The 22,105-nt window shown below is 43.1% G+C and overlaps 1 protein-coding gene across 10 annotated transcripts in view; it reads right to left on the bottom strand.

Annotated features, from left to right (window-relative positions):
• The window catches only part of nrxn3a (neurexin 3a), a 470,965-nt gene that overhangs the window by 173,939 nt on the left and 274,921 nt on the right, over positions 1–22,105 (bottom strand). Inside the window, exon 1 of one of the 10 annotated variants that reach the window (XM_064927563.1) lies at positions 16,106–17,096. The exons of 7 other annotated variants lie outside the window; for them this stretch is intronic. In XM_064927563.1, the coding sequence (XP_064783635.1) occupies positions 16,106–16,409 (304 nt within the window). In that variant the 5' untranslated portion in view covers positions 16,410–17,096. Of the gene's footprint in view, positions 1–16,105; positions 17,097–22,105 lie in introns of those variants that run through there. 2 more of the 10 variants (XM_064927560.1, XM_064927559.1) reach the window with 2 other exon arrangements.

The following is a 22,105-nucleotide window of genomic DNA, read 5'->3' as shown; positions in this document are numbered from 1 at the left end:
TCTAAATTCCATCACAGTGGGGTTTAGTTACCCCTACCTCTCATCGCTACGGCAATGGAATCATTTCACGGGGTGCGATTCTTCACAAAACTGGACCTGAGGAGCGCGTATAATCTGGTACGTATCAGGAAAGGAGATGAGTGGAAAACCGCATTTAGTACTACCTCTGGTCATTATGAATACCGCGTCATGCCATACGGGTTGAAGAATGCTCCAGCCGTTTTTCAATCTTTCGTAGATGAGATTCTCCGAGACCTGCTCGGGCAGGGAGTGGTAGTGTACATTGATGACATTTTGATTTATTCTGCCACACGCGCGGAGCATGTGTCTTTGGTGCGTAAAGTACTTGGGCGACTACTGGAACATGACCTGTATTGCAAGGTGGAGAAATGTGAGTTTTTCAAACAGTCCGTTTCTTTCCTGGGGTATCGTATTTCCACCTCCGGGGTGGTGATGGAGGATGATCGCGTTACAGCCGTGCGTAATTGGCCGACTCCGACCACGGTGAAAGAAGTGCAGCGGTTTTTAGGGTTTGCCAATTACTACCGGAGGTTTATCCGGGGTTTTGGTCAGGTGGCTGCTCCCATTACCTCACTGCTGAAGGGAGGACCGGTGCGCTTGCGTTGGTCAGCAGAGGCGGATAGAGCTTTCAGTCGTCTGAAGGAGCTGTTCACCAACGCGCCCGTTTTGGCGCATCCGGACCCCTCTTTAGCTTTCATAGTGGAGGTGGATGCGTCCGAGGCTGGGGTTGGAGCCGTGCTGTCCCAACGCTCGGGCGTGCCATCCAAACTCCGCCCGTGTGCTTTCTATTCGAGCAAACTCAGCCCAGCGGAGCGAAACTATGATGTGGGGGACCGGGAGTTGTTAGCTGTAATAAAGGCCCTGAAGGTGTGGAGACACTGGCTTGAGGGGGCTAAACACCCTTTTCTCATCTGGACTGACCATCGTAATCTCGAGTACATCCGGAAAGCTAAGAGACTAAATCCACGTCAGGCTAGATGGGCCATGTTTTTACTAGGTTCCAGTTTACCCTCACATATCGGCCAGGCTCCCAAAACACTAAAGCTGATGCACTGTCTCGCCTATATGATACCGAGGAATGGCTAGTAGAGCCAACTCCCATCATTCCACCGTCATGTCTCGTGGCACCGGTGATATGGGAGGTGGATGCTGAGATAGAGAGGGCCTCACGTCAGAGCCGGCTACTCCTAACTGTCCAGTTGGGACCAAGTACGTGCCGAGGTTGGTCAGGGACAAGATGTTTAGGTGGGCTCATACTCTTCCCTCCTCGGGTCATCCTGGTATTAAGAGGACAGTGCAGAGTCTGAGAGGGAGATACTGGTGGCCCACACTGGCTAAAGACGTGAGATTTTATGTCTCCTCCTGCTCAGTGTGTGCTCAGAGCAAGGCTCCTCGGCACCTGCCTAGAGGTAAATTACAACCTCTCCCCGTTCCACAACGGCCGTGGACACATTTATCGGTGGATTTTCTTACCGACCTTCCCCCATCCCAGGGAAGTACTACGATCCTGGTCGTTGTGGATCGGTTTTCTAAGTCCTGTCGTCTCATTCCGTTGCCCGGTCTTCCTACGGCCCTGCAGACTGCTGAGGCTTTGTTTACCCATGTCTTCCGGCACTATGGGGTGCCTGAGGATATCGTTTCTGATCGGGGTCCCCAATTTACGTCAAGAGTGTGGAGGGCATTTATGGAGAGACTGGGGGTCTCGGTTAGCTTAACCTCAGGTTTTCACCCCGAGAGTAATGGGCAGGTGGAGCGCGTTAATCAGGATGTAGGCAGGTTTCTGCGGTCCTATTGTCGGGACCGGCCTGGTGAGTGGGCAAGGTATGTTCCATGGGCCGAACTAGCCCAGAACTCCTTACGCCACTCCTCTACTAACTTGTCTCCTTTTGAGTGTGTGTTAGGTTACCAGCCGGTCCTGGCTCCATGGCATCAGAGTCAGACCAAGGCTCCTGCGGTGGAGGAATGGGTACAGCGCTCCAAGGACACCTGGAAAGCCGTTCAGGACTCATTACGGTTAGCGGGAGAGTGGCAGAAGAGGAGCGCTGACCAGCACCGCAGTGAGACCCCCGTGTTTGCACCAGGGGACAGGGTCTGGCTCTCAACCCGAAACCTGTCTCTCCGCCTGCCCTGTCGGAAGCTGGGGCCGCAGTGTGTAGGGCCGTTCAAAGTCCTGAGGAGAATAAACGAGGTGTGTTATAGGTTACAACTTCCTAGGTATTATCGTATTAACCCCTCGTTTCATGTGTCTCTCCTTAGGCCGGTGGTGGCTGGTCCCCTGCAAGAAGGTGAGGTGCCTGAGGTCCCTCCGCCCCCTCTAGACATCGAGGGGTCCCCGGCTTATACTGTTCGACGCATTCTAGATTCGAGACGCCGGGTGGGGGGCCTACAGTACCTCGTGGATTGGGAGGGTACGGTCCGGAGGAGAGATGCTGGGTTCCGGTGAGGGATATTTTGGATCCTTCCCTCCTGAGAGATTTCCACCGCCTCCACCCGGATCGCCCAGCACCTCGTCCTCCGGGTCGTCCTCGAGGACGGTGGCGGCGCGCTGCGGGAGCCGCGCGTCAGGGGGGGGGGTACTGTCACGACTTCCGCCGAAGTTGGCTCTCCTGCCCATTCGGGTGGTGCTCGGCGGTCGTCGTCACCGTCCTATTAGCCACTACTGATCCTTTTTTCGTGTATCTGTTGGTGTTGTGTAATTGGTTTCACCTGTGTGTTGTTTAGTTAATTAGTATCTGTATTTATGTAGGTTGTCCCGCCCTTGTGTTTTGTGCGGGATTGTTATTTTGTCTTTTCGTTTTGTCTGTCGGTGTTTGCTGTTTGTTTTTCTCCCGGTTATCTTTTCCCTGTCTTGGAGATTTTCACCCTGTCTTGCTTTTGGGTTGACTGTTGTTTTGTACACCGGAGAATAAACTTTATTATTCGCATTTCTGCTCTCTGCGCCTGATTCCACCCACCTTGACCAGACGTGACAGGTATCATCTTTTTTTGGTCCTCCAATAATCGGTATCGGCATTAAAATAATCATAATCGGTGAATTTCCACTGTTAGAGCGGTCACTCAACTATCGTGTCAATACCATACCAAATGTTGTACGGCAGTATTCATCCCAGGACACTCCACTGATTGAAGCTCTTCCTGATTATCTGATTTATTTTGTTACTATGTACTTTGATTTGGTCTATAGTTTCTTACTTATCATATGTTGTGTTTGAACCTTACTTTTGTTGCTTTGCTGCACTTTTGTTTGCGTACTGCTACTTAGCATTTAGCCTACTGTTCATTTCAGTTCTAATGTCGCGTTCACATCATGTCTTTTAAGTATCCTAGTCGTAATTACGAGGGGGTGTTTATTTGCATTTTTCCTAGTAAGAAGGTCGCCATTCAAGTATTTCTTACCTTTTGTTGTAGAAGTGACATTGTTGAAGCATTTAGCCTTTAGCATTTTAGCCACTTACGTTTACAGCATTTTGGGGTAGTATTACACTAAGTATACAAAACATTAAGGACATCTGCTCTTTCCATGACATAGGCTGACCAGATGAATACAGGTGAAAGCTATGATCCCTTATTGATGTCAATTGTTAACCTCTTGAAACTCTAGGGGCGCTATATCATTTTTGGATAAAAAGACGTGCCCGTTTTAAGCACAATATTTTGTCACAAAAAGATGCTCGACTATGCATATAATTGATAGCTTTGGAAGGAAAACACTCTGACGTTTCCAGAACTGCAAAGATATTCTCTGTGCGTGCCCTAGAACGTGAGCTACAGGCAAAACCAAGATGAAACGGCATCCAGGAAATCAGCAGGATTTTTGAGGCTCTGTTTTCCATTGTCTCCTTATTTGGCTGTGAATGCAAGAGGAATGAGCCTGCCCTTTCTGTCGTTTCCCCAAGGTGTCTGCAGCATTGTGACGTATTTGTAGGCATATCATTGGAAGATTGACCATAAGAGACCACATTTACCAGGTGTCCGCCCTGTGTCCTGCGCCGAAATTGGTGTGCAAACCTCAGCTGCAAGTATTTTTCCATGGAATTCAGAGAAGAAAGCAGGCTTCCACGAACGATATATCAATGAAGAGATATGTGAAAAAACACCTTGAGGATTGATTCCAAACAACGTTTGCCATGTTTCGGTCGATATTATGGAGTTAATTCGGAAAAAGTTTGACGTTGTTGGTGACTGAATTTTCGGTTCGTTTCGGTAGCCAAATGTGATGTACAAAACGGAGCGATTTCTCCTACACAAAGATTCTTTCAGGAAAAACTGAACATTTGCTATGTAACTGAGAGTCTCCTCATTGAAAACATCCGAAGCTCTTCAAAGGTAAATGATTTTATTTATTTGGTTATTTGGTTTTTGTGAAAATGTTGCGTGCTAAATGCTACTCAAAATGCTAAGCTAGCTTAGCATACTCTTACACAAATTAGTGAATTGCTATGGTGCAAAAGCATATTTTGAAAATCTGAGATGACAGTGTTGTTAAGAAAAGGCTAAGCTTGAGAGCAGGTGCATTATTTTCATTTTATTTGCGATTTTCAGAAATCGTTAACGTTACATTATGCTAATGAGCTTGAGGCTATAACTGTATACAGGTTTTTTTCATAGCCAAACGTGAACAAAACAGAGCGATTTGTCCTACACAAATAATATTTTTTTGAAAAACTTAACATTTGCTATCTAACTGAGAGTCTCATTGAAAACATCTGAAGTTCTTCAAAGGTAAATGATTTTATTTGAATGATTTTCTTGTTTTTGTGAAAATGTTGCTGGCTGAATTCTAGGCTTATAGCTATGTTAGCAATCAATACTCTTATACAAATGCTTGTTTAGCTATGGTTGAAAAGCATATTTTGAAAATCTGAGATGACAGTGTTGTTAACAAAAGTCTAAGCTTGAGAGCAAATATATTTATTTTATTTCATTTGCGATTTTCATGAATAGTTAACGTTGCGTTATGCTAATGAGCTTGAGGCTATAAATAGAATCCCGGATCCGGGCTTGCGCGACGCAACAGGTTAAATCCACTTCAATCCGTGTAGATGAAGGGGAGGAGACAGGTTAAAGAAGGATTTTTACGTTGTGAGACAATTGAGACATGGATTGTGTATGTGTGCCATTCAGAGGGTGAATGGGAAAGACAAACGATGTAAGTGACTTTGGACAGAATATGGTAGTAGGTGTCAGGCGCACTGGTTTGTATAAAGAACTGCAACGCTGCTGGGTTTTTAACGCTTAACAGTTTCCAGTGTGTATCAAGAATGGTCCACCACCCAAAGGACATCTAGTCAACTTGACACAACTTTTAACACCTTAAAGAGTCCATGCCTGACAAATTGAGGCTGTTCTGAGGGCAATAGGGGGGAAGGTGTTCCTAATGTTTGGTATACCCAGTGTATATGAGAAACTGTGTAAAGCCAGAATCATTTATGTTGATTATGATAACTGCCACTTCTTTAATTTTGTTCTCAGAACCATACATACAACTATTGTCCTCTGATGATTGAACTGCCATAATTAAACTGACCAAAGTGATCGAAGAGAATTCATGAATCTGAGTCTCTCTGACAGGAGCCCATTGGAATTCACAAAACCAGCGATACAGTCTTTTCAAACCCAGGCCATTTCTTAAAGCGTAAATATAATGAAGCCTACTGTTATGACGTTGGCCTGGGGGTAGGTTTATGACAGTCATAAATACCTCCTCCCCCCTTTTTCCTCTCTCTACCCTACTGATGTTACATTTGTAAACCCCTTGGTTAACAGAGATTCCGGGAACATCAGAAGGTGGGGGGAAATGAACTATATTCTGGTAATCCGACCAATTGAACATATGCGGTGGTACTTAATGAATATGATGTCAGTTTGGTTGTCATCTGAGACATTCTCATCAATGATAAGATGACATAAACTCTACAGTGGAAAGTTTACACATCAGAGTTATCAGATTCACATGGAATTGTTGTTCAATTTAAATGTTTGAATATGAAATTATTTGTGATGGGATGAAATGTGATTTTAGCTTCTAAAATGTGAGAATTGGGTTTTCATAAGGTTAGGGCCCTGCTCAATCAGTGGCCCGACCCTGTGAAGAGTCATGGGTTATAAAACTTTTCAGACACACCCTTCTCGCTCCACTATGTAAAGCCTTGACAAAAATGTAACCTCCTGTTCCGAGGATGTGAGGACGACGGTCCGATGTCAGAAGGGTTCAGATAATAACTACAGAACGAAGCCAACATCAGCGTGAGCTTTGGTTGCGAATGGTATGAACTTTGAACTCTTATTCACTACAGAAGTGATACCTCTTAGTCGTTGAGTTAGCAACAGCAGCTGCAAACGAGGGTTAGGAAGGAACAGAGTATCCCGTCTATCACACAACGACGTTACTACAACGTATCCAATTGACCACCCGAGACATTCTTCAAAGGACAAAGGACTCGATTTGGCAACACGGCCTTCCATCTACCACCAACCTACTGAAGCGCAGCTCAGAGTAAATATTTATTGCATTTTCCTTTTCCAAATGGGCGGTAATTTAGAATGCATAAGATACTGTATTTACGATAGCACAGCTTCTTCCTTTGGTCCTCAGTCTTCCCGCTCTTTCACTCAAACCCAGCCCTTTTTGTAACCAGCTGTCAAATCTGTTCTGCCCGCTAGGGATGTTTTCCTTTATGACGTAATTTGTAATCAAGTTATGATTAATTATGTGTATGTGTAATTTTGTGTGATTAGTTAGGTATTTAGTAAATAAATAATTAAACCCAATTTTGTATTGCTGAGTCAACTTGTTCGTGAAGAATTTACAACTTTCAGATGAGACTGAATTAAGGTGACGATTAATATTGACTGCTATTGATGTAAAATATTACTAGGTATTTAAGAGTTTATTCGGAAGATAACATCTCTATAAATATTATTTTGTGGTGCCCCGACTCTCTAGTTAATTACATTTGCATGATTAGCTCAATCAGGTAATATTAATTACGGATAAATTATTTTATAGAATAGCATGTCATATCACTTTATCCGGCATAGCCAAAGACACGACACTACCCTCCAGCAAAGCGGACATTTCAGATAATCATAAGATATTTCAGATCTTTCAAATACTTGGAGTGTTGGTTTAAGCCTGCATGGAATGCCAGATGGGTGAAGTTCACACTTCTAGAACTAATCCATTGGTTCCAATGCACCAGCCAATCAAGCACAGCTAAAACGTTTGAAAGATTTCAAATTTTATTTGAACCCAGGTCTGCTAACTAACCACCCACTCCAGATATTACCAGTTGTCCTGACCTAAGGCCTCAGGTTAAATCAGTGTGACCAACTGCTGTCACTACCTCTAACAGCGACTGACAGAAAATAAACATTTGTGAATACATCTTTAGGTCAGTGGAGTGAGAGAGATGTTGATGGTTGAGCGAGAGAGAGGGTGATGATTGAAAGAAAGGGTGACGGTTGAGAGAGAGAGAGAGAGAGAGAGAAATGGTGATGGTGGAGCGATTAGAGAAGGTCACACGTTTAAGTAATATGTCAAGTTATAAATGCAGCAAAAATAGAAAGGTCCCTTTTTCAGGACCCTGTCTTTCAAAGATAATTCGTAAAAATCCAAATAACTTCACAGATCTTCATTGTTTCCCATTCTTGTTCAATGAACCATAAACAATTAATGAACATACACCTGTGGAACGGTCGTTAAGACACTTTGATCAGGGGCGGTGTGTCACAGTATCATCGGACTGAGCTTGTTGTCATTGCAGGCAATCTCAACGCTGTGCGTTACAGGGAAGACATCCTCCTCCTTCATATGGTACCCTTCCTGCAGGCTCATCCTGACATGAGCCTCCAGCATGACAATGCCACCAGCCATACTGCTCATTCTGTGCGCAATTTCCCGCAAGACAGGAATGTCAGTGTTCTGCCATGGCCAGCGAAGAGCCCGGATCTCAATTCCATTGAGCATGTCTGGGACCTGTTGGATCAGAGGGTGAGGGCTAGGGCCATTCCCCCCAGAAATGTCTGGGAACTTGCAGGTGCCTTGGTGGAAGAATGGGGTAACATCTCACAGCAATAACTGGCAAATCTGATGCATTCCATGAGGAGGATATCCACTGCAGTACTTAATGCAGCTGGTGGCCACACCAGATACTGACTGTTACTTTTGATATTGACCCCCCACACCCCACCCCCCACCCCTTTGTTCAGGGACACATTATTTCAGTTCTGTTAGTCACATGTCTTTGGAACTTGTTCAGTTTATGTCTCAGTTATTGAATCTTGTTATGTTCATACAAATATTTACACATGTTAAGTTTGCTGAAAATAAACGCAGTTGACAGTGAGAGGACGTTTCTTTTGTTTGCTGAGTTTATGTCAAGTTATATGTCACTGCAGGTATCATAAAACTAATGTCAGCCAAGACGATTTTTATTTTTACCTTTATTTAACTAGGCAAGTCAGTTGAGAACAAATTCTTATTTTCAATGACGGCCTAGGAACAGTGGGTTAACTGCCTTGTTCAGGGGCAGAACGACAGATTTTGACCTTGTCAGCTCGGGGATTCTATCTTGCAACCTTTCGGTTACTAGTCCCAACGCTGTAACCACTAGGCTACCTGCAGCCCTATTTATAACTACAATGGTTAAATGTCACTTTTTTTTACATTTTATAAACGAGAACATATTACATCCGTACATACAGTAATATACATTGTCAAATGTCAACACATGAAGGAAGGCATGCATGCACGCACGCGCACACACACACACACACACACACACACACACACACACACACACACACACACACACAGAGAGAGACTCTCAACATGTTTTCCTCTTTCATCTAATCAGTCATGTCATTGTTGTTCTGTGCCATGGCTTTAGTGATAAGTCTTCCAGCCTGTCAAACAAATGCTGGGCTGTGAGGCTCAGCCCCACTGTCGGGGCTTCTTTAGTCATACAGAGTGTTTTCAATGTGCTCTCCAACCCCTCCAGCTATTCTCTCTGCTGTACCATTTACCCAGGGACCTCAGGCTTTCTGTTCTACCACTCTCTGTCTGTCCCTCAGTTTTACCTCTCCCTATGTCTCTGATCTTCCTCCCTCTCTCTGATCTACCTCTTCTCTCACTACATATCAGCGCTCTCTTCTCCCTTTCTCTATCTGTACTCCGTCTCACAGCTCTTTCTCCTCACTAACTGAGAACTGAGACATTTGTCATCCAGCATCTGCTGTCTTTTCAACTGTCATGAGGAAACTGTGTGAAATACAAAGTAATAAAGTAGTAATAATACAAAAATGGTGTGTGTGTCATGTCATAAGAACATGTTGACGTTCAGTTTTCACATACAGTACTCTTCAGTTCTCTGGTGACATGTGGGTGGATGACAGAAACTTCAGCTTTGACAACTTATGAATGGTCCTTTCAATATGGAAGGAGCTGGGATGGCAGATGGCTTCGTGTCACTGATATACTGAGAATAAAGAATATATTCACTTTACACATGACCATATTTCCTCACCAGAGAACATGATACATTAGTGGTTATGAATAGTGTACTTTGAAGCACACTACCTATTTATAGCTCTACCTAGTTAGTATTTATTTGCAACATTTGGTTGACCCGATTCTGGAAATAATCATCAATGATTCATAATGATGTGGACAAATGTAACATTTTCAGGTCATTTAGAGTCACTGTAAGCAAATGCATTGCAAAGAAAAAAGTCTTATAAAAATACCTCACTATCTCTCTCCCTCCCTACGTCTCCCCCTATCTCTCTCTCTGTATGAGATCCTGTTATGAGGTCTCCTCCAGTGTCTTGCCGAGTATGATAATCCCATACTGAGGATTCGGGTCTAAATGTCCCTTTGATCCTACACTTTTCAGTCTGTTCTTTCACTCTGGGGATACCCTGGGTTCCTCTGGGAAAGAATGCTTAGAGCAGAAAGAGTTTAAGGGAAACTATCCTCCATGATGGAACTGGAAGTACTTTGACAATAGCATTCAAATGTGGATTCTTATTAGAATGTCATTGCCTTTAGTGCCCAGCATGGCAAAACTAATACTGGGTCTCAAACTATACACCCAAGGCTCTCACCAAAAGAGACATGTAAAGGTCATATGCCCTTGCTCTGAACTCCATCCCAATTTCCTTTCAGGCTATTCCATGCATTTATAACAATTTAATGGAACAAGTTATTTGTAGTATCAGCCTTAAACATACACTGAATGAACTGAGCGTTAAAGATTCTGTTAATGAATGGACTAACAAACTGGGAGAACCATAAATCAAGTAACGAGCTAACTCACTTAATAAAGTGTCGAAAGGAGTCAAAGGTTGAAAAATAATAAAAAGGGCCACTTGGTGGTAACACAATCGCTTATTCCAGTGCAGCCGTCTCCCATCTGTTCTAATGGAACTGAATTAGAACCATCCATTGTGGGAGCCAATTACTTCTCGTCTGAACTCGTCCACAGCGCCTGTTTTTCAAGTCAAATGCAAGCTAGTTAATCAAATCGTATAGGACGGAGAAAATAAAAACTCTTAAGAATATGATGTAGGTGATTGAAGTCAGCGAAGGGGAAGACAATAAGTAAAAGTGAAAGTCATTTCCGAACTGCTTTCTCTTTTATTATTCGACTGAATTATGGAAAATGATGGAAATGCCGATGATTGTAAGATGAGGCTATTATTGCAATTATGACCAATTATGCTTCATATTTTACCCACTTTATCAAGAATTGGCATGAAAGTCTAAATGAAAACAAGTCAGCCATTAATAAAAAATAGAAATGCTCAACTTTTTTTATTTTACAACCTTTTACATCTTTACAACCAGTTCAATGGGTTCAGAGCGTACTTCTCCAAGATGTCTGATAGTGTAAAGGAGAGGGGGAGAAATAGACCTTTCATTTAGGATACCTTTAAACAAGACAAGACATTAACTTTACATTTCTTAAACCAAGTCAAGACGATGAATGAAAGGGACTGGACCCCAATGGCCCATTGGTTTCCCTGCCAAATATATACATAACTTTGTCTGATTTAAATCAGAGTGTGCCAGTGATTGCTTTGATGTCTGAATTGAGCATCTCCAAAACCCATTTGGTTATAGATCTCACAGCCTGCTCACATAGAAGAGTGCAACATCCATATTCCATACTTTAAATAGATATGTCTGAATAGTGAGGGGAATGGATAGAGTACTCAGGTAGCCTATGCTGGGTACCCCTCTAGCTTGTGAAATTACATCTGCAAAAAAATCATGATCAGAAATCTCTCTCTCTCTCGGAGACATCCACTGTGCTGCCTGTCCAGCTAAAGGGGTCTGGACATAGCCCCTCCCTCTCTCATCTCTCTAATGGCTGCCCAAAACACTTAGTTCTGTGCCACTGGCAGGTACAGCAGCACCAGCCCACTTCAAAGGGGATTTTGATTAAGGCCATCTATCCAACTGTGACCACTGGCAATGCTCTAGCAGACCACCTAGTTCAGGCAGGTGTGCAAACATCCTGTTTTCTTCGATACTGTATGTTGCCTTCCTAAGCCGCGAAAACAGGTGTAACAAAACAACACAATGGCAGTTATTGTTGTATACTCACTAATAAGCTTGGTTTGGAGACAAAGGCGACAGACATATCATTACGTCTGAGGGACAAATCCCTGGCCTGTCGCAATTGCCTTTCTACAGGTCGTTATCCCCTTTACGCATCATGCCTTCCCAGTCACAGCAAACTCTATGCTCTCTTATTAAAGAGGTGGGAGAACAGGAGGCTGATTAGTCACATACACTCACACACACGCACACACATGCAAGCATGCTCGCAGGCAGGTGCACACATATACACAAGCCTATATAGGCATCACACACACACTCATGTAGCTGGGGTGCCGCGCCAATGTCCGATGGTTTGTTGCATTGTGTTCTGGCGCCTTAAATAAGTCATGCTGAGGGTTGGCTTAATTGACAGCTCTGAATCACAGGGCGAAAGGAAAGGGGATATCAGAGCTGGATGTCTACAGGCTATATATTTGCTGTGCCTCCCCTCATTCAGATGGAAACAGCTCTGCCATACATTCCCAATATATGATATAATACATAGGATAGAACATTACAATAGGACAGAACATTACCATTTTAAAAAAAGGCTTTAAGATCAATAGCTAATAGAATAAGGCACCAATGTTGAAATATGAATAGATAACATAGATGAAAGAATAGGAATTAGTGATATAAAAACAGAATGGTTCAAATAGTGTTTCACAATAACAAAGCCCCTCAATGTAATTCAAATTTACTCACAATATGAATAAAAAGTGTTTACGAAATCACAGATATAAATACGAACCACGTTCTCAATTAGTATTTTAATAGAAGAGTAAAATCCTATCTTAAAAAGGACGTTCAATGAAAAAACAATGTAACCTACTTTAGGCTCAATGAATGAGCCAATTAGTCAAATGGCTATTGAATCTGATACAGTTGAAGTCGGAAGTTTACATACACCTTAGCCAAATACATTTAAACTCAGTTTTTCACAATTCCTGAAATGTAATCCTTGTAAAAAATTCCCTGTCTTCGGTCAGTTAGGATCATCACTTTATTTTAAGAATGTGAAATGTCAGAATAATAGGAGAGATAATTATTTATACAGCTTTCATTTCTTTCATCACATTCCCAGTGGGTCAGAAGTTTACACTCAATTCAATTCATATTTGGTAGCATTGCCTTTAAATTGTTTAACTTGGGTCAAATGTTTTGGGTAGCCTTCCACAAGCTTCCCACAATAAGTTGGGTGAATTTTGGCCCATTCCTCCTGACAGAGCTGGTGTAACTGAGTCAGGTTTGTAGGCCTCATTGCTCGCACATGCTTTTTCAGTTCTGCCCACGAATTGTCTATGGGATTAAGGTCAGGGCTTTGTGATGGCCACTCCAATACCTTGACTTTGATGTCCTTAAAGCCATTTTGCTACAACTTTGGAAGTATGCTTGGGGTCATTGTCCAAATGGAAGACCCATTTGTGACCAAGCTTTAACTTCCTGACTGATTGTTTTGAGATGTTGCTTCAAAATATCCACAATTTTCCATCCTCATGATGCCATCTAGTTTGTGAAGTGCGCCAGTCCCTCCAGCAGTAAAGCACCCCCACAACATGATGCTGCCACCCCCATGCTTCACGACTGGGATGGTGTTCTTTGGCTTGCAAGCCTCCCTATTTTTCCTCCAAACATAACAATGGTCATTATGGCCAGTTACATTTTTGTTTCATCAGACAGTAGGACATTTCTCCAAAAAGTATGATCTTTGTCCCCATGTGCAGTTGTAAACCGTAGTCTGGCTTTTTTATGGCGGTTTTGGAGCAGTGGCTTCTTCCTTGCTAAGCGGCCTTTCAGGTTATGTCGATTAAGGACTAGTTTTACTGTGGATATAGATACTTTTTTACCTGTTTCCTCCAGCATCTTCAAAAGGTCCTTTGCTGTTGTTCTGGGATTGATTTGCTCTTTTCACACCAAAGTACGTTCATCTCGAGGAGACAGAACGCGTCTCCTTCCTGAGCGGTATGATGGCTGCGTGGTCCCATGGTGTTTATACCTGCATACGGTTGTTTGTACAGATGAAGGTGGTACCTTCAGGCGTTTGGAAATTGCTCCCAAAGATGAACCAGACTTGTGGAGGTCTACAATTTTTTTTCTGAGGTCTTGGTTGATTTCTTTTAATTTTCCCATGATGTCAAGCAAAGAGACACTGAGTTTGAAGGTAGGCCTTGAAATACATCCACAGGTACACCTCCAATTGACTCAAATTATGTCAATTAGCCTATCAGAAGCGTCTAAAACCATGACATAATTTTCTGGACTTTTCCAAGATGTTTCAAGGCACACTCAACTTAGTGTATGTAAACTTCTGACACACTGGAATTGTGATACAGTGAATTATAAGTGAAATAATCTGTCTGTAAACAATTGTTGGAAAAATTACTTGTGTCATGCACAATGTAGATGTCCTGTACGCCCACCTCATGAAAAATTTGTTTTAATGTCTCCAACCTAAGTGGATGTAAACTTCAGACTTCAACTGTACACGAATAGACAAAACACACCCACATATTTCATACAGTATCTCCATACCTGAATCACAGAGCATAAGGAAAGTGGACATCGGGGCTGGGCGTCGTACAGGCTGTATATTTGCTGTGCCTCCCCTGTCAGAAGATGAAAACTAAACTGAACCAACGGTAGCTAGCCACCGGACACTGAACGCTAGCAAGGCGCTAACATTAGCCTGCTAGCAAAATAGCTTTGTCATATTACTTCAGGAAAACAAACTTATAACATGAAATCCTGACTGATATTGTATGAGTAAAGTACAATGTTTTCATTGGTTACTATGTCCATTTAGTGAGTTTTATCAAATAAAAAATGGGAGGGCGGAGAGGTCACAGCCTACTACCTCTTTCAGATGGAAACAGACCCGAACGAGCTCACAAACCCCAGCAGAAGTCTCTCAGAGGTGAGAAGACAATCCTCTTCCATTGCAACGCACCTTTGCAATAGAGTCTGTACCGGTACTCCCTGTATATAGCCTCGCTATTGTTTTGTTTATTTACTGCTGCCCTTTAATTATTTGTTACTTGTATTTCTTATTTTTGTAGGTATTTTTCTTAAACCTGCATTGTACGTTTTAAGAATGTTTTAAGTAAGCATTTCACTGTTGTATTCGGCGCATGTGACAAATAAAATGTGATTTGATTTGAGTATTTTTCTCTTATTGTAATGAGCTGGGCTAAGACAGTCCAAAGTCGCCAGCACCACACAGCGTGCCATGCCTCAACACTCTAAAGCTAAGCCTGAGCGCACCTCCCGTCTCACCTAAGGTCTTTGCTGAATTTGTAATTAAAATGTTGCTGAACGCAGGCTTCCACACTCAGCTACTGCTGCCTCGCAAAAAAACAAACAACAACACTTCTCCTTTTTGGGGGTAGAAGCGACTGAGTAATGTGCTAAGGATTTTAGAAAAGGGGAGAAACTAGTTTCAATAAAAGATGTCCATACATTTTTAGAATAAAAAATTGCCAAGCCAGCCAAGACAATGAGGAGGTCTGAGGAGGAGGAGGAGGCGGCGTAATTGATCAAGCTTTGGAGGTCAGATGGTGAGAGCGAGAGGGCTATGGAGAGAGAGAGAGGGCTAAAGAGAGAGAGGGCTAAAGAGAAAGAGGGCGAGAGAGAGATGTCGCTTCAGGCAATGGAATGTCCCAGATGAAGGGGGGGGTCGACAAGTTGCTTCAGCTATCACACAAGTAGTAAAATCAGTTATATGGATAAAAAAAAGTTATTGTCTAGCCCTGCACACACACAAACTCAGAATATACCCTCTTCCCCAGTCAGCATTTTGCTGTAATGGAATAACTGCTGTGGCGCTGTCAGAGAAGGGTGCAGGGCTCCCCTATAATTGCAAAATAGCTGCACACTTATAAGTTCCCACACGCTCCCACCAAAACACACCAGCACTATGCAGCCCAGTAATTAAATGGTATCAGAGGACAATAGAGCCCTATTGACACCCTTCTCTCTCCCTCTCTTCCCTCCTCTCCAAACTCTCCCCCTTTCCCCCCCTCTCCTCATCCCCTTTCCCCAGCGGACAGCTACACCACAGAGTTATTACTGCCAATCAGCTAATGCACCTGATGGCTTTGAAGAAGACTCTCTACAATTAGCAGCTATTAGCACTGGGTCCCTAATCCGAGCCAGAAATATGGCAAAACACAGGAGAGAGGAGAGGAGAGTGGGTATTTTCGCTGTACAGTTTTTTATCTATCTGTTCTCTAGTCTTTTTCTCTTTTGACCCTGTGTTTGCTTCTCTCTTCTCTTTATGTCCCTTTTCCCTTCAATAAATTATATTAAGAGCTGCTTTAAGATTGCGGTTTACGCAGAGAGAGATGAATAAATATTCTACTCTTAAGGGAATTTCGTTCCTGGTTGCTTAAGGTTAGGGTAAAGAAATGCAGGTTCGAGTTTAGGGTTAGGGGTTTAGGTTTTAAGAACAAGTTAATTTAGATCAAAAGTGTAACTCACCATGGCCACCCCTTAGAGAGGCTGGCGAGCGGTAGATAGAGATGGGTGCAGATGAGTGATGCCGCGTCCCGTGGAGGTGATGCTCCGGGTGGGTATAGGACGTAGCCTGCTCCTGAGGTCCTCCGGCAGCCACGCTGTTATCCTGCCTCCCCCTGGGAGAAGAGCTCCACACAGACCCAGCTATACATCCCAGAGTCAGAGACCACATCCAGGGGCTCAGGCGCAGGCGGAGAGGACTCGGGTGGTGGTACATACCCCCTTCCCCGGAGCCCCGCGACAGCGTGAAACCGGAGGGACGAAGCATGATCCAAGCCCAAAGGACTGACAACAGATGTACGGCACGGGGGAAACTCTACTGAGACCAGGCTCATGATGGACACATCCCCATACTAGGACCACTACGAACCCACGTCCACTTGGTTTAGCTCCTGTACCCGTATTCAGGTCCGGCTTCAGTTTCAACTAAACCCACAGCACTCCAGCTCAGAGTCGTTCCGGGGGAGAGGAGTCAGAGGATCTCTATATTGCTTTTACACCCCTTACACTGACATTGTGCCCTGACGGAAAACAATCGGAGGATTCAATCTCCTACAGAATTTCCCAGAAGAACAGCAAACTTAAACTCAAATTAGAGAGCTATTCTCATGTTCTAAATTGTCCAAGGGGAAAGCACATTGGGTGTCTCTTTCTTGCTCTCACAATCTTCACGCTCTTTGCCCCGAAGGTAAAGCAAAATAAGTGTTTTCTCCTTCTCGCGCTTCTCTTTTCCTCGAAGGAAAGGAAAATCGGATGACTTTCCGTCTCTCCCTCCCTGGACCTTTGTGTGTCGTCGTGTACAGCTGCTGCTGCTCTTCTGGCTGAGAGCGTATCTGCTGCGCTCACTCTCTCGCTCTCTGATGTGGCGCACTCTGCGTGTGTCTCGAGCAGCTATCAGTCGCACATGGCAGAGCGCCGCTTGTCCCTTTCGCTCTCTCTCTCTCTCTCTCACACACACACACACACACACACACACACACACACACACACACACACACACACACACACACACACACACACACACACACACACACACACACACACACACACACACACACACACACACACACACACACACACACACACACACACACACACACAGCACACAGCACACAGCACACAGCACACAATCAGCACACACAATCAGCACAGAGGAAGAGGAAAAATATAACCACCTGGTTTATCACCACTCATCCACATCCATATAGAAGAAATAACCACTGTTTTGAAAACAAAACAGCACATATATCACCTAACATAAATAACACTTTCTCACTGTTTGCTCTGTGGCCACTGGTCCACTGTAGCGCTCCAAAGGTGCTGCAGTATAGACACCATGGGCAGAAAATAAATCCCCTTTCTTTTCTCTTCTCTTCTGTGTGTCTCAGTGCCTCATACTCCTCTCTGGGGGGGAGGAGTGGGGGGGGTCCTGGTGATTCCACTCACCCCCTCTGTCTCAGGCTCAGCACCTGAACACAGCCTCCTGCTCTGAAAGAGAGAAGGAGGGATCCTAATCGGATCCTTCACTGGATACAGCAGGCAACACCACTGAGAGCATGAGTGAGAGAAGGGAGGTGCACAGGCAGACAAAGTGAGAGGAGGGGAGAGAGAGAGAGAGAGAGGCTCAGGTGACACAACACAGTGGGAATGGGATGGGAGGGTTCAAAAGGGTGGGTGGGTGGTGCAGAAGTAGAAAAAACAAAATGGGCCAGCTTAATGCAAATCCTAATAGAAAGCAGAGGAGGGGGTGGGGGTGGAGAGGACTGCTGCAGAGAAGGGCAACTAGCGGTGTTCAGGGGAGGGAGACAGAGTGAGAGGGAAAGAGATATGGAGAGAGAGGAGTGAGACAAAGTCGGAGAGAGGAGGATGAGACAGAGAAAGAGAGAGGGGGGAATAGAGAGAAAATACTGGAAATGTGGTAAAGAGAGAGAGAGACAGAACTAAAAGCTGAGTGTGGATATGCGCTGCCAGCTCAGCCGTCGACAGAATCGGAATCAAATCGCTGTCTCCAGCCACGTCCCGCGCGATGGCAAACCAAAACTGACAAGGGAATATTCTAATGGAAAAGCTTTTGATCCTCCCTGCTTTTCCGCAGTTCTGTTCCCCTCTGATCGCATTAGGAAACCAGCGGCTCCCACCACGCTTCCCAAAATAGGAAATTAGGGAACACTAACGAGCTTAAGGTGCATGAGAACCACTGATGTTTCCACCCGTAATAGAACAAGGCTCTCGGAATCAAATTAGGACAATGCATTCGGTGCTATTTCCAACCATCCATTTGTGACTTTACCAAAGGAACTACTGGGAAGTGTAATGCTGATGCATGACATGGGAAATCAGATTAGGTCCTGGAACTACGTTTTTAATGTAAGCTTGTACCCACAATGATCTAATTCTCTTCATTTTTACATTTCAAAAATACATTTAACTAAGACCTGACACATGCATTGTAGTCTATGCATAATTCAGACATTTCTTGCATTTCAAAATGAAATAGCTTTACAAACAAAATGCCAGGGAGTTCAGACCTCTGTTAATCTATGGTTCTGTCAGGCAGAATCAGAATACAGTGTGTGTGTGTGTGTGTGTGTGTGTGTGTGTGTGTGTGTGTGTGTGTGTGTGTGTGTGTGTGTGTGTGTGTGTGTGTGTGTGTGTGTGTGTGTGTGTGTGTGTGTGTGTGTGTGTGTGTGTGTGTACTGTACCTATCTATCCATGGGCCAATGTGGGGCACTGGCTGCATGCAAATCTCTGCTTAATGGACATTCAAATTCCGAGGTGGGACTCCTGGTCTTTGGCTCTGGGTTTGATTATCTCTGTCTGTGCTCGACATCTCAAACAGAGAACTAGTCCACTATCGGGAATATCAAGAGTGCTCTGAGTAATGTCTACTCTTTTCTCTCCCTCTGTATTCAATGAGAGTCAATATTAAACAACAGAAACTGTCTGGGTTCAGTGATTGCTTGGTGTTCCTCTGGCCCAGTGTTCCTCAACTCCATTCCTCGAGTACCCCCAACAGAAAACATTTCTGTTGTAGCCTCGAACAAACTCACCTACTTCAACTCACCGAGGGCTTAATAATTAGTTGACAAGTTGTCCGTGGCTACAACAAAAATGTGCAGTGTTGGGGTTCTTGAGGACTGGAGTTGGGAAACATTGTTATAGACAGCCAATTGACTCCATATTGCTCAGATGAGAAGCAGATTTCCAGTATGTGTCACTACCTGCTTATGGAGTCTCTTCATAACTTCATCCTAACCCTACGTGGTAACAATTATTCATGCAGGTCCTCATAAACAGAGTAAAAAGAAACGCGAGAAGAGAAATTGCATGTGTAAAGGGGGTTGAAAACCAATAACTGTGTAGGTTAAGTATCAAGAAGAAAAAAACCTCAGAGCTGGAAAGGTGCTCGTTTATCACAACTGCTATTTTTCTGTCCCATTAAATTCAGACACAACTCTTTTGTCGAATACATTTGGCCCAAGGCAATACTAGAAGACAGGCTTTTCCAATGGTGGTACACAGAGAGGATATTTTGGGGGGGGTTTGTTTATAATGAGTCGAAAACATGATTTATGTATCACAATGATAATCACGGGAATGATTGTCATTTCAACTAGTGCATACAATCTACTAATGGAACATATAAATCAATAATTTGCATCCAGTGGTACAAATAGCTTTAATGTAGCTAGCATGAATATGTTCTTCTCATCCATCAACCATTTTCTTTATATGGTATATATGTTATACACTCAATATGCAACATATAAATATATATTTTTCTATCTCTCTTACGAACATGTAGAAACACACACACAAAATGTCGGTTTATTTGCAGTTTTTAAATAACAAATTGAATTTGTCCAACTCATCATAGATAAGCGCAGAAAATGTGGTAATTAACTACAATGACCAGAATCCATTGCACCTACAGCTGCCTGTGGGCCAGCAGACAAATATGGAGAGGAAGAGCAATATAGAGACACTTGAGAGGGATAGAGAACAGTTGCATCCCTAAAATGTCTAAGTTTGACATATTATTTTACTACACTGATTCCACAATTGAAAGTGAGTATATCCTAAATCTCTTGACTTTATTAGGAACATTTTTCATCTGATTTGGAAAACAATTTAGTCATTAAATCGTATACGAAACAAAAGGTCCAAAAAAATGTATTTGCTACATGTCTGTATTTGAATTGATATAATGTGGATTTGTGTTTTTTTCTCCTCTTATTTCTTTGTGGAATCCCTCTGGCTGTTATGTTTATGTTTTTCATGTTACTGTTTAATAAAAAATAAAACATTTATAAAATCTCTACAAAGCGGCCAGTTCTGGTCTCGAAGCATGATTTCAACTGCTCCTACAGTCTTGCTTCGGTACTGTTGTTTAACACACACCCGGCCCAGAAAGACAATTTCCATAGACAGCCACATAGACGAGTCAGATTAGAAAATTCCTAATAAGACACTTTAGTCGTCACCGTTGTGCAGAAAACATCGCTGAGACCGATTGTTCAAATACTCGTTGAGGACTATTTTTTTCTATCACTCACAGCCGAAGTTATTCAAATTTTAAATTGATCCAATGTCTGCCATGTTTTTTTTCCTGAAATGAGGAAGTCGGCGCGGCTTGAGCTGCTCCCTGTGCATGCGCAATGAGTGCTAATGCGCATGTGATGGCGGTCCATAAATCAGTTTATGCGAACGCGAGTTGATTACCTTGAAAACAAAGATCAGATTATCTTGGACTCAGTCTCCAGTTCTTTATACCTCAGTGATCTCTACATAACAATACATCTAATTGATTGATAGTTGTTATTTAGCCGTGTTAAAAGTATGCCTTATCTACTTTGAAGAACTACTGAAATAGTGATTTTGTCAGACAGCAGGCAGCTAGCCAGCTAGGCTAGCCCACAAGCCTGAAGGATGCCTCTTCGGGGAGCACAGAGATACTTTAGCTGACTGGCTGGCTGCTACCACCTGAGCGGAAACGAGATGATGACTTGGAATTAAATAATAAGTCATCGAAAAACATAAAAAGTGATATACACAATAACTGAAATATTTGACTAAAGTCAAATGTTGGTTTATATGGTTTATTAATAAGTGATAAGCAGTACATGGGCAACAACTACCATCATTGGGGTTTTATTAATGAAATAATACAGACACCGAACTAAAAACAAATATGAAATATACACAACCAAAATATTTGAATTTAAAAAAAAGTAATGGTTAGAGCCTAATAAGTGATACAGTAGTAATGGGCGTTCACTACCATCAATTATTCTATTCTGTGTTGTTACAGCGTTGAACCATCATAATGCATTTACCATTAAAAAACAACAAATCTAAAATGAAATAAAAAAATGTGAATCTTGTTCAAAAACCGAACCAACCTCACACACTATTTGCTCAGCACTAACACACACACACACACACACACACACACACACACACACACACACACACACACACACACACACACACACACACACACACACACACACACACACACACACACACACACACACACACACACACACACACACACACACACACACACACACACACACACACACACACACACACACACACACACACACACACACACACACACACACACACACGCCAAACTTGCCACCCAGCTTGCAATGTACCCCTGACAGGAACTGTCACCATCTCCCTCCCCTCAATGCAATCTTCCACTAATTGTAGGGAAACACATGAATCACTTTAAATGTGGTCATGAAATATGAAACAACACAAGCCTAACTGTAACTTATCCAGGTAACAAAATGGTTTGACCACTTTTCTTCTTGTCACTGGCAGAAGCACAGGTTTGGAGACTAAATATAGCATAACATTAATTCTGCTTTCTCTGTTAATGTGCAGGAATCTGCAAAGACAGTTCAAAATACTATTACCAAGTCCTAAAGACAAACTTTTCATGATGTTGTG

Source organism: Oncorhynchus masou, chromosome 21, assembly GCF_036934945.1.
Source record: "Oncorhynchus masou masou isolate Uvic2021 chromosome 21, UVic_Omas_1.1, whole genome shotgun sequence".
Classification (NCBI taxonomy): domain Eukaryota; kingdom Metazoa; phylum Chordata; class Actinopteri; order Salmoniformes; family Salmonidae; genus Oncorhynchus; species Oncorhynchus masou.
This window is presented reverse-complemented; position numbering and strand designations above follow the sequence as displayed.